The sequence below is a fragment of the Megascapheus bottae genome, chromosome 2 (genome assembly GCF_031878675.1).
Source record: "Megascapheus bottae isolate mThoBot1 chromosome 2, mThoBot2.hap1, whole genome shotgun sequence".
Classification (NCBI taxonomy): domain Eukaryota; kingdom Metazoa; phylum Chordata; class Mammalia; order Rodentia; family Geomyidae; genus Megascapheus; species Megascapheus bottae.
Window position 1 is genome coordinate 44,045,093 of NC_143510.1, and position 12,833 is coordinate 44,057,925.

General features: G+C 42.9%; 1 protein-coding gene across 2 annotated transcripts in view; it reads left to right on the forward strand.

Moving 5' to 3' along the window:
- The window catches only part of Ano6 (anoctamin 6), a 148,643-nt gene that overhangs the window by 30,546 nt on the left and 105,264 nt on the right, over positions 1-12,833 (forward strand). Inside the window, exon 2 of one of the 2 annotated variants that reach the window (XM_090324514.1) lies at positions 6,125-6,187. The exons of the other annotated variant lie outside the window; for it this stretch is intronic. Within the exon in view, the coding sequence (XP_090180640.1) occupies positions 6,125-6,187 (63 nt within the window). The remainder of the gene's footprint in view (positions 1-6,124; positions 6,188-12,833) is intronic. 2 annotated transcript variants of the gene reach the window in all.

A 12,833-nucleotide genomic window follows, 5' to 3' on the forward strand; every position in this document is an offset into this window, starting at 1 on the left:
AGGTGTGGCTCAAGTGGTAGATGACTAGCCTTGAGAGAAAAGCCAAAGGACAATGCCTAGGCTCTGAGTTCAAGCCCTTAATACATGTGCACAAATAAATCTCAAAATAATTCATTGTTAACAGGCCTTTACATTGATGAGAAGGAGTAATTTCTTCCTTTTCCTAAGCTTTTTATATTGGCAGTTCTATCTTTTATTAAAAAGTCATTGGCAGTTTCATTATGAAAATGTTTTTTTTTCTGGATTTACTGCTGAATCTATTAATTTATCTTTAGAATTGATTGGTGTTAGGCTGTGGAGTCATTTGTATACAAAAGCAACTCAATTGGATGAAGAAACGGGTTGAGTGAAACCCCTTTGTACAACTACTTAAAAATAGTCAGAAAAATAAAAGCTTAAAATTGATTTTCAAGCCTTTTTTTTGAAGGCATCTGTTCTCTTAGGTCAGATCTAGAATATGGATGGGTTAAGTTCTAGAGAAGTAAGGAATAAGCCTCGTAGAGGTTTGGTTTCCAAAAAGAGGACTTGAGGCATGGTTCAGGTGGTAGAGTACCCACCTAGCAAGTGCAAGGCCCTGAGTTTAAATCCAATTACTTGGTGAAAAAGAGAAAGCTACTTCCATTGTTTGCTTCAGGGACCTGAGATCCTGAAGATACATGTACCCTGACTACAGACTTTTCTCAAGCTTAGGTTCTTATATATTGTGCAATGTAGTACAATAGTAATTATTTTAATAGTAAGTATATTTTCCTGAGTGCTCACTTTCTGGCTTCATGTCATGGCCTTGACCTTCCATGTCAAGTTCACAAGGGTCATCTGAAAACTTTGTGTCCGTACTAGGACTTGAACTCAGGGCCTTCGCTTTCCTGAAACCCTTTAGCTTTTCCACTCAAAGCTAGTGCTCTGCTACTTGAGTCACAGCTTTACTTATGGCTTTTTTTTTGTTTTTGAATTGGAGATTTGGTTAATTGGAGATAGGAAAGTCTGGGAGGCTCTTATCTGCTGACTTTGAATCACAATCCTCAGATCTCAGCCTTCTGAATAGCTAGGATTCCAGGCCTGAGCCACCCACATCCAGCTTTAACACTGGCAGTTTTGATGGCTAGGTTACAATAAAGATTTTGCTAATCAAGAATCACTGAATTAGTCTACCACTGCCCACAGCTTTTGTCATTTCCTCTGACCATTCTGCCCATCACTGCCAGCTCTGTTGTATTAATTTTTCTTTTGGAAATACTTCCAAGAACTCTATACAGAGATAAAACCTCAACTTTAATAGAAGTGCAGGGGCTGGGTTGGGTGTGGTGGCTCACATCTGTAATACTAGTTCAAGCCCCATGACCAACCAAAAAAAAAAAAAAAGTGCAGGGGCTGGGAATGTAGCTTAGTGGTAGAGTGTTTGCCTAGCATGCATGAAGCCCTAGGTTTAATTCCTCAGTACCACATAAACAGGAAAAAGCTGGAAGTGGCACTGTGGCTCAAGTGGTAGAGTGCTAGTTTTGAGTAAGAGAAGCTTAGGGACAGTGGTCAGGCCCTGAGTTCAAGCCCCAAGACTGGCTATATATATATATATATATATATATATATATATATATATATATATATATATATAGAGAGAGAGAGAGAGAGAGAGAGAGAGAGAGAGAGAGAGAGAGAGAGAGGTCAGCTTTAACTTTAATCTGTGAGTGTATGCATCTGTGTGCACACACATGTGTCCATGCTGGTACTACTAGCGCTTGAACTGAGGACTGTGTGCTTTTGCTGTTTTGCTCCTCCTTGCTGGTGCTCTGCTACCTGAACCACTGTTATACCATCTATGCCTGTTGAAGGTGTGCATCTCAAGACATTTACAGGTCATTGTGAGTTAAGAAATGCAGGTCTATAGGTTAAATATATGTTAAAGATGCTATAGGTGGTTGGTGGTTTTATGTATCTTTGATATGAGTCCCCATTCCCCTTTTTATTTTTAAGGAAATGGCTAATTCACAAAATGACTTAAACTTCAGCTTTGGTATACCATATCTCTTTGAATATATTGCATTGTAGTCAGAAAACACATTTACTAAAAAAATTAGATTGAAGCATTTACTTCTCTAGATTATTATTTTTGTGTGGATCATGGGGCTTGAACTCTGGGTCTGGGCACTGTCCCTGAGCTCTTCATCTCAAGGCTATCACCCTACACCTTTAGCCACAGTCCCACTACCCATTTTCTAGTGACTAATTGGAGGTTAGTCTCACATGTTTCTTAGTGCTTGGGCTGGCTTTGGACTGCAATCCTCAGCTCTCAGCCTCCTGAGTAGCAAGGATTATAGGCGTGCACCACTGCATCTGGCTAAATTATTAGTATTATTTTTAATCCTGGTGAGTGCCCCCCCCTTTTTTAAGCTTAAGTAACATTACTGTGACCCCTTCTTTCTTGGCATAGGAAAGAAGAAAACCATTTGAAAATAAGGCACGCCTTAAAAACTCACTAATATCTTGAACTATGCAATTTATTGAAAATATGGTAAAAGCTGGATGCTGGGGGCTCATTCCTATAATCTTAGTTTCTCAGGAGGCTGAGATCTGAGAATCAAGGTCGATGCCAACCTGTGCAGAAATGTCCATGAGATTCTTATTGCTAATGAATCAGCAAAAAGTTAAAAGTGGAGCTATGGCTTAAGTTGGTAGAGCACCAGATTAGAGTAAAAATCCTAAGCAAGAGCTTAATGCCTGGGGTCCAAACCCCAGTATTGCTCTCCTCTCCAAAAAGAAAAAAAATCATAAAACATGAGTGTCTTCAACCAGGCTGAGCCCTAAAATAGGAAACCATTGCAATCCTGGCTCAAGTCATTTTACAGACACACTTGACTCACCTACTGTGAACCCTGGTTTCTTTGCATGCCAAATGAAGTCTTCTGCATCATAGGAGCCAGTGGTGGCTTTTGAATTATGGGTGCTAGTTGAATTACGTTTTCTGTTTACCTGTTTTGTTAGTTTGCTAAGGGCTGCTTTAACAGTATATCACATTAGACCTTTAAACAAGGGCTACTTATTTCCTCAAAGTTCTGGAAGCCCAAGATCAAAATGTTACACTTGTTTTTTTTTTTTTCTCTGAGGTTTCTCTGTGTGCTGTGGACAACTGTCTGTCCACATGGCTTTCTTTCTCCACATGCAAGCCCTTCTGTCTCCTCCTGTGATCACATTTCCTCTTACTTCAAATGCCAGTCTGATTGGATTAGCATCTTTAATGGTCTCAGAATTTGATATGTTCACTTACAATGTAACCAGTTACTTATTAGTGGAATTTCCCGGTTCACCTTCAGTGCTACTGGATTCCTAGAAAAACTCAAGATAGAAAAAAATAGACACTTAAAGTCAAATAGCTTCCTCACAAAACAAGACTTAGAGTACCTCTAAGATCCAGTCATACCAATCTTGGGTATATTTACCCAAAAGATTATAAATCAGAATACAGTAAAGACATTTGGAGATCTGTATTTACTGTTACACTATCCATCATAGCCAAGTTATGGAAACACTCCAGATACCTTTCAATGATGAACATGTGTGTATATATACGTGTACATGTATATACAGGCACCACACACATACATGTACATATATGCACACATACCCTTATGTACACATTTATGCATATGTATATATGTATACATACACAATATATTTAATATGTTACATATACACATACAATGAAATTCTACTCATCTCTCAAGAAAAATGTCACTTTCCAGGAAATGAAAGGACCTGGAAAAAACGGTAAATAAAATCGGGCTCAGAGACAAATGGCACATATTTTCTCTCCTGTGTGGAAGTTGGATCTAAATTATAAACATATAGGCATAATTACAAAGAAATTGACTACGGTATGTATGATAGTCTCAGGGGGAGATTCCAGTAGTGTAACTTCTCTAACCAACTATAGTTCTGCAAAATGAATACTGAAACAAGTTATCTAGGGGTGGTGGGTTCCGGGGAAGGGCAGGTGAATGGGCACAAGACTATAATAATATTCAATGGGTATATGTGAAAATGGGGCCAGGTGACTTGAAGGGAGGGGTGGGGGAGAACCGTGAAAGGGTGACATGGATCAAGACATTGTCACAGATAGAAATCAGAACCCCTTTGTACAGCTACTTAATAATGGAAAAAACAAGCAACTAGCCTCTGAAAGTAGCTTTTATGTTTGCGCCTTCTGCTTGAAGTAGAATTGAAGTGTTATGTGAAGGATTCCAGACTACTTGGACCCCCCTCCTGCCCCCCTCCCCCTCCTCCCCCTCCCCTCCTCCCCCTATCCCCCCCTTCTGAGCTGGAATTCCCCCTTCTTGCATAGGAGAAAAGGCAGTATGTGAGTTGTTGACAGGTATAGCCAATACTGAGTTCAGTAAAACCACATTTTTCCTTCTTGTAAGAATTGTTGGTGCCTTGTCCATGCTGGCACATACATCCTTTCTGGAGGCTTCCACCCTTTGGCAAGGAACCAGCTTCCTTAATGGCATGCAAACCCTCTTGCCACTAAACAGTTACAGCAGAGCTGGGACTGGCCCTTGCTCATTGGATTTGCAAACCTTTGGAGAGTTGAGTGTGGAGCTGAGATTTTAAGTGTGGGCCCAGTTCTAGGCTCAGCCCCTCTGCCCCGCGTATGATCTGGTATTGCTTCTATGCACGCTATACCACCGCAGAGGTGTTCTTTCCTGAAGGACTTTTCTTCTCCAAGGCATTTCAGGAAATTGAGAGGTTCATTTCCAGCCTCCCCCCACCCCCTCCAAGTACATTTTCACCTAGGGATTTCTAACCACATGTGGCTAGCACTTTATTTACCCAGATGTGAGAAACCATTCATGTAACAGTCTCTTTGAAAGTGGCTCTTGCCTGCCTGTAGAAACCCAGAGAAGCATGTGAAGACCCAGAGGTGGCTTCTACTCTCCTTAATGTAAATATTTCTCAGGCTTTGGTTTTGTGACGCTTACAGATACACTGTGTTATATGGATTTCAGTGCAGGAGGAGGGGGTGGGGAATAAGAATTTAGCAACAGATTTAAGAGGTAGTCTGCAGCTTCTAATTATTGTTTAGTTCAACATTGCCTAATAAGTGGATTTAAGTAACCTCTGGGGCAGGAAATTTAATGCTCGGATTTCAGTCAGTCATGCGAATCAAATTCTCTGCTAAATACCGCAGAGAACTGCAGTACTTACTTGATGGAGTCACTTTATAGACTTATTCTAGTCAATGTGATATTTAGAACCGAGGGCCATTTTCGGGTGGCCATTTCTCTGGGGAACAATGTCATTGCACTTGCCCAAAATCGGGCTGCTGCGTGATCCATGCCATCGAAAGTCCCATCGGGCTGCGAGTGGGTGGCTGTAATCCCAAACTGCTCAGGAGGCTGAGATGTGAGGATCATGGCTCAGTGCCAGCCTGGACAGAAAAAAAATCCATGAGACACTTATCACCACTGGAAGTAGAAGTGTGGTTCAAGTGGTAAAGTGTTATTTAGCCTTGAGTGAAAAAAATCCCGAGTTCAAGTCTCAGTTCCAGTTCGCATACACACACACATTAAAGCACTAACAGGATGTGGAGCAGTGGTTACCAACCTTAGGTGTAGCTAGGAATTAGCCTGGGTACTTAATTTAAAATTACTAATATCTGAACCTTCCTCTCCTCGAGATTCTAGCACAATTACCGAAATTGCCACCTGTATTCGGCTTTCTAAAATCTCCAAAGAGGACGTTATTGGGCACCAGAGTTTAAGATGGCAAGGACTTGAAGGTCTTGGGGAAGAATGACTGCAGTCAGGCATTCACAGGAGAAAAACTGATAGCCTATTGGTTAAAACTACATTTCTAGAGGAGAGAGAGAGAGAGTGCAAAAGCGCCATAACTTTTTAATTTCTTTCACAAAGCTCCCAGGCAATTCTGACACACACCAGGAGTTTGGTCAACTGATCCAAACCATTCCAGGCCCAAGATGAAGCAAAATGAGAGCTGGGACGATCAGATGATGTGGTAATGTGACAGAGGCAAGTCTGGGACTCAGGTGCAGCGCCTCCTGCTGGTGTTCTGCCTGGCACCAGCTCTTGTGCTTGTCTGTTGTATTTATTGATGCCTCCTCATCCTTCAGGTGATGTTCCTGCCTCCAGGAGGCCTTTTCTGACTCCTCATTCTCTCCTCCCATCCAGTATAGGTAAGATCACTCCTTGTTTGTGTTTGCACAGTACCACTAATGTACCTTGCCCCTCACACTGTTAGTTTGATGACAGGTTCATAGATTTTGTGTATGTGTATATGTGTGCTGCTGGACCTGAGGTTTGAACTTGGGGCGTGGGTGCTATGCCTGAGCTTTTGTGCTCAAGGATAGTGCTCTACCACCAGTTGAGCCAGAAATGGAGTTGTGGCTTTTTTTTGGGGGGGGGGGGGTAGTGAGTAATTGGAGGTAGGAGTCTTGTGGTCTTTCTTGCCTGGGTTGGCTTTGAGCTGCAGATCTACAGATCTCAGCCTTTTAATTTTGGTTTTATTTTGGGTCTGGGTGCCATCCCTGAGCTCTTTTTTGCTCAAGGCTAGAGCTCTACCATTTTGAGCCACAGCTCTACTTCTGGCTTTGTGGTGGTTAATTGGAGATGAGAGTCTCATAGACTTTGTTGACTCATACACTTCCTTAGCCTCCTGAGTAGCTAAGATTACGGGTATGAGCCACTGGTACCATCAATTTGTTGGTTTTTATTTTTTGGGGGGGGGGAATCTGTTCTGTTGTCTAGGACCCTTATGTATTTGTGAATATTTGTTGTGTTGGAACTTGGTGAGATGTAACTGATCAGTGAGGCCCTGTGGTTGGTAGAAATGGTTCTTGTGTGGAGCCAGCTCCTGTACATGCTGGATGAGCCAAATTCACTTCTGGGTAAGGAATCAACATTCTTCCCACCACCTTCCCTCCCCCCTACCCCCCCCCCCCACCGTACTCTCCCTAGTTCCTGCTTATCTCTAGTTCTTGCTTATCTCATCGGTACTAGGGTTGGGCCTTACTGAAATTCTTGTTTGCTCTGGCTTGATGATGCTATTCCATCTTGAGAGATTCAACTCGAAACTCATTTTCTACATCTAGTACTGGAAATTAGAATGTTTGGGATTTAGAGCTTGATTTCTTTCCTGTCTTGGTGTGTTCCTCAGCAGATCCTGTCATGTTCCAGCCTCAGATACCACCTGTAGGTTGGTAATGGCTGTCTCTGCTTCTTGGTCTGTCTGCTGTACCTCTCTGCTTCGTTGTGTGGTCTTCTCTCCTCTCTCTCTCTTCTCTCTTGTGCTGGCCCTAAGGCTTGAAGTCAGGGCCTAGGCAATGTCCCTGAGCTTTTCACTCAAGGCTGAAACTCTACCACTTGAGCTATACCTCAACTTCTGGCTTTTTAGTAGGTTATGGGAGGGAAGAGTCCTGAATCTTTTAAGACTTTCCTTCCCGGTCTGGCTTTGAACCACACCTCTCAGATCTTAGCCTGAGTAAGCTAGGATCATAAGCTAGGATCATAGACGTGAGCCACTGATTCCTTTTTTTTTTTTTTTTTTTTTTGGGGGGGGGCCATGTGGCTTGAACTCAGCTTGGGGGTTGTTCCTGAGCTCTTCTGCTCAAGGCTACTGCCCTACCCTAGAGTGGGGCTCCATTTCCTGTTTACTAGAGGTAAATTGGAGATAATCTCAGGTCCTTCAGTGCTGGGGCTGGCTTTGAACCTTGATCCTCAGATCTCAGCCTCCCGAGTAGATAGGATTAAAGGCGTGAGCCATAAGCCACTGGATCTTGATGCCACTGGATCTTGATGCTGTTATTACAACCTCTCCATTGCACATTTCTTCTCCAGTATCTTACAGCCTGCTGTCTTTTCCCATTGCTCTTTTCTCATTACTTTTGTTAGGACTGCTCTAGCTCAGGGCTGCTGCTTGCAGGGGATTCATCCTCACCATCCTGGGTCTGTTTCTTTCTTGAAATTATCTCTTAATTGGGCTTCCTTTTTCCTAATTGCCTTGATCCATATCTATTGCCTGCTTGTACTTCATGAGAAGAGCTAGGCTTGTCCACAGTTCTACATGGTGATTGCCACCCAGGGGTTTAAGTACCCTTGATTACGTTAGCTCATCTCTTCCAAGGCCTCACCTGACATCTCTCTATTCTGTGCGTGCGTGTGTGTGTGTGTGTGTGTGTGTGTGTGTGTGTGTGTGTGTGTGTGTATGTATGTGTATACACACGAGTATATGTGTACTGGGGCTTACACTCAAGGTTCTTAGTCTCCATCACTTAGCTTTTTGCTCAAGGCTAATGCTCTACCATGTTAGCCACAGCTCCACTGCCAGCTTTCTTGCTGGTTAAATGGAGATGAGTCTCGTGGACTTGACCTGCCCTGGCTTTGAACCACAGCCTTCAGATCTCAGGTTCCCGAGTAGCTAGGATTACAGGCCAGACCCCCTATCTCCTTTGTAAAGGAAGAGTAACAGGAAGTTTCTGTTTATCAGATTTTTACATAATTTTCTAATTATGATAACATAAATTAAGTGATGCTCTGTGATTTTGTTATGAAGAACTGGAGTATCTTTCCATTCTGTTCCCCAGAGATGAGTGTTTTCAATTAATTTCCTGTTGCACATATTTAAATTGTCAATTTATGTCTTGTTTTGTTTTCAGTTTTAGTAGCCTCTTAGCTTTCTTTCTTTTTATATTTTTATTTTTTCCTTTTGTTCATCATGGGGCTTGAGCTCTGGGACTGGGCACTGTCTGTGAGCTCTATAGCTCAAGGCTACCACCCTACCCCATGAGCTGCAGTGCCACTTCCTGTTTTCTAGTGGTTAATTGGAGCTAAGAGACTCACGTCCTTTAGTGTCTGGGCTGGCTTTGAACAAGGATCCTCGGATCTCAGCCTCCTGAGTAGCCAGGATTACAGGCATGAGCCACTGGCTTGGCTTCTAGCCTGCTTTTATTTGCCTTTGCCCTGGCCTTTCCACACATAAACCTTCCTACCCTTCCCCCTTGTCATTATAATTGTATTGTGATTTCGCAAAGATAATATTCGGTGTTTATTGTAACTGTGTAATGCTCTCTGAGCCATGGAATATAGAGTTTGATTACCTTTCCTTTCAAGACGAGACAATGGATGTTGACTTTTATTTCTTTTGATGTTGTTAGGTGTAATCCAACCTCAACTCTTTCCCAGCTGTGAAATCTGTGTCCTTTACTCCACCACACTGGGAAGCTGTCGAGGCCATCTTTGTCGAAGAACAAGGCCTGGTAGAGCTTTCCCATGTTTATACATCCTGGAGAGGACATAGAATTGGGGAAGAAGTCCCTTCTAATCACCATCTTGAGATTTCCTTTGGCTTGGCACCTGTGTTACAGGCTACATTCATGTCTTATGGCTTTGTGACTTAATTTCTGTAGAACATCTTTTTCCATTTCACATGGACAAAGGGTGTTATTGATTTTGAGTGTCTCACCACAGGGAGTTGAACTTGGGACCTCAGGCCTGCTAGACAGTTGCTTTACCACTTGAGACACCATACCTTCAAGCCAGAGAAGCAATTGTTTGGTATTTACAGATCTGAAAATGCTCTCTTGTTCTCCTTTGGCTATTTTTAAAAAGGAGAAGCTCAACCAAGGATATAATTGAGATCACAAGGACCAAACTCCTGGGCCCCATTCCTCAAGTGAGGAATAGGCACTTGCCCCTAGGTGGCAAATACAGAGACATAGTAAAGGGCAGAGAAGGTTCATGACCTGGTCTGGGAAGCCACAGGAAGACAGCATTGAGCCCATCATCAGCCATAAAGTTTCAAGTACGAGCTATAGGTTTAAATAGGCAAAGAACTGGGAGAGAGAGGTACACATAATTATTAAGCAGTCACAGGTGTTTCTGGCTTTAGTTAATTCCTGGGCCCAGGTAAGGAGTCGGTGTTCATAAAAGCAGCATTTAAGTACCTGTTAGTTCTTCTAGGGTAGAAATCATACCTCAGAATTGTGGGTTCAAGGGTTCTTACCAAGTTCCCACAACTCTCAGATCTCAGCCTCCCAAGTAGCTGGCATCCGGCTGTGGTGCCTGTCTTCTTAGTATAGAATCTGCAGGCTAAAGGCCTGGTACTTCATAGCCCAAGGATCGTGGTGGAATCTTGGAGTAGATGTTTCCAGTCTTCTGTGTGGGAGCTGAGGATTAGGGAAATGGGGTGGGAGGACTCCTCAGAGGCTGAACCAGAAGAACCTGTGCAGCCAGCCCCTCAGCATGAGTACTTAATGAGAGCCTCTAGGCTCTCCAGGTCAGGATGGGTGAAGATTGCTCCAGCTTAGCTAGTTTCACTTGCCTGTGGATTCTCAGTCTTCTAAAACAATACTATGTGCTTTCTTTTCCTACTATCCTTTCTCCATTTACATTCTAGTAGGAACAGAGATGGAGCACTGCATGCATGCATTCATCTTTTAAGAATCGTAGGAACTTTGGTTTGTTTCGTTTTGCTGGTCCTGGGGGCTTCAACTTAAGGCCTGGGCGTTGTCCCTGAGCTGTGCTTAAGGCTAGTGCTCTACCACATGAGTCACAATTCCACTTCCAGCTTTTCCTGGTAAAGATAATATAGTCTCACAGACTTTTCTGCCCGGGCTTTGAACCATGATTGTCAGATCTCACCCTCCTGAGTAGCCAGGATTATAGGTTTGAGCCACCAGCACCTGGTTACTGAGTTCTTAATGGCTGTTTATGCTGCATTTGAACACATATATGATAAAAAACAGATTTCTGTGACTCTTTTTGCAATGAAAGAGTGAGGGTGGAGAATGGTAGAAATTGTTCAGCCCAGGAGCTAGGAGATGTGGAGTTGTCAGAACTTGCTACACATTCCTAGTTAGGTTATACAGATTCTTTACATTTCAGCTTTCTCTCATGCTCATAAGATCTGAGTACTTCAGGGGTTCATTTCAAGGTCCTTTCCCCATAGGTTAATTTTATTTAGAAGAAGTCAAAGGATAATTATGTGTAATTGAACAGCAGAAGAGGAAACAGAATTGGAGTAACTAGTTGAGTAAATGAGAAACTGATTGCTGGTTACAACTGTAATCCTAGCAACTCAGGATCGCAGGAACAGGGATCCAGCCAGCCCCGGGCCAGAAAAGTTGAATCAACAAAAAACTAGAATCAGGTATGGCTCAAGTGGTAGAGTGCAGACTTCAAGCTTGAAAAAGCTAAGTGAGACAGCAAGACCTAAAGCTTCAGTATCAGCACCAAAATACAGTAATAATAAAGTAAAAACGAGAAGTTTTCTTTGTGTTTTTTTTCCTCCTCCTCCCTCCCTACTCCCCCTTCTCCTCCCTCCCTACTCACCTTCCCCCTCCCTCCCTACTCACCTTCCCTCTTCCTCCTCCTCCCCCTCCTGCTCCTTCCTCTTCGATCTTCTTTCTCCTCTCTTTCCTCTCTCCTCTCTCCTCTTTGTCCTCCTCCTTCCTTCCTTCTTTCTTCTTGCCAGTACTGGGGCTTGAACTCAGGGCCTGTGAGATATCCCTGAGCTATTTATTTTAATTTTGTGGATTTTTTAAAGGCTAGCATTTTACTAGTTGAACCATAGCACCACTTCTGGCTCTTTTTTTGGGTGGTTGATTGGCAATAAGAGTCTGAGACTTTTCTTGGGCTGGCTTTGAACTGTGATCTTCAGATACTCATCTCCCTAAGTAGTTAGGATTAGAAGTGAGTTCCCTGCACACAGCTGGGTTTTTTTTCCTATCATTTTTCAATCACTCCATATCTGTGAGGTAAAATTTTTTACACATTAAAACTAGAAATAGTTAAAAGGTTAACTCCCCCTCCTCCCCTTTCTGGGCTTTTTCCAAATGACAGCTCATCTCCAAAATATACTTGGGCATCTAGATAAAGTCAGTTGTGAACAGAAGAAAAGGAAAGATAATCACAGGCAATGTCTATTTTTTCCCTCTTTGCTCTGTGTCCATACTCCCTGCAAGAAGCTGCCCTTGTGTGAGAGGCCCAGCTGGGAGATAAGAGACTTTCCCAAGTTGGCTTTTCTCAGTCACAGGCGCAAGAGCCATTGCCTGTCATTGTGGTTTTGAAGGGGGGTTTGATCATGATGCTGTGGTTAGTACAGGAACTCAAGGGGTTAAAAATGGGGTGCAAAGTCATTGTGCTTGTAGTTTAGAGACCAGGGAGGAATCTGCTAGTTCTTAGGACAGGATCTGATGACTAAGACCAAATGTCCAGATCTTAGTGGTGTTACCTGTTTAATTCTTTCACTGACTTTGGGTACCCTGTAAAGAGCGACAAAGCATAAAATGGAAGGTTACATTCTTTTTTAAATGTTTTTATTTTTGTGCGCTGGTCACTGAGGCTTGAACTTGATGCTTCATGCTCTCACTTGGCATTTTCACTCAAGGCTAGCACTCTACCACTTGAGCCACACCTCCGCTTTCCCAGCATTTTGGTAGTTAATTGAAGAGAAGAGTCTCAAGGATTTTCCTGCTCCCCAGGCTTTGGAAATTTGATCCTCAGATCTCAACTTCTTTTTTTTTTAATTTTAATTTTATTTTATTTTTTTTGCCAGTCCTGGGCTTGAGCTCAGGGCCTGAGCACTGTCCTTGGACTTTCTCAAGGCTAGAGCTCTACCACTTGAGCCTCAGCACCACTTCCGGCTTTTTTCTATGTATGTGGTACCAAGGAATCGAACCCGGGTCTTCATGCATGCTAGGCAAGCACTTTAACCACTAGGCCAAACTCCTGGTCCCAGATCTCAACTTCTTGAATGGCTCTGATCACAAGCACGAAGTACTGGCCCATCTTAGATTCTTTATTCCCATTATTGTACAGGTGATG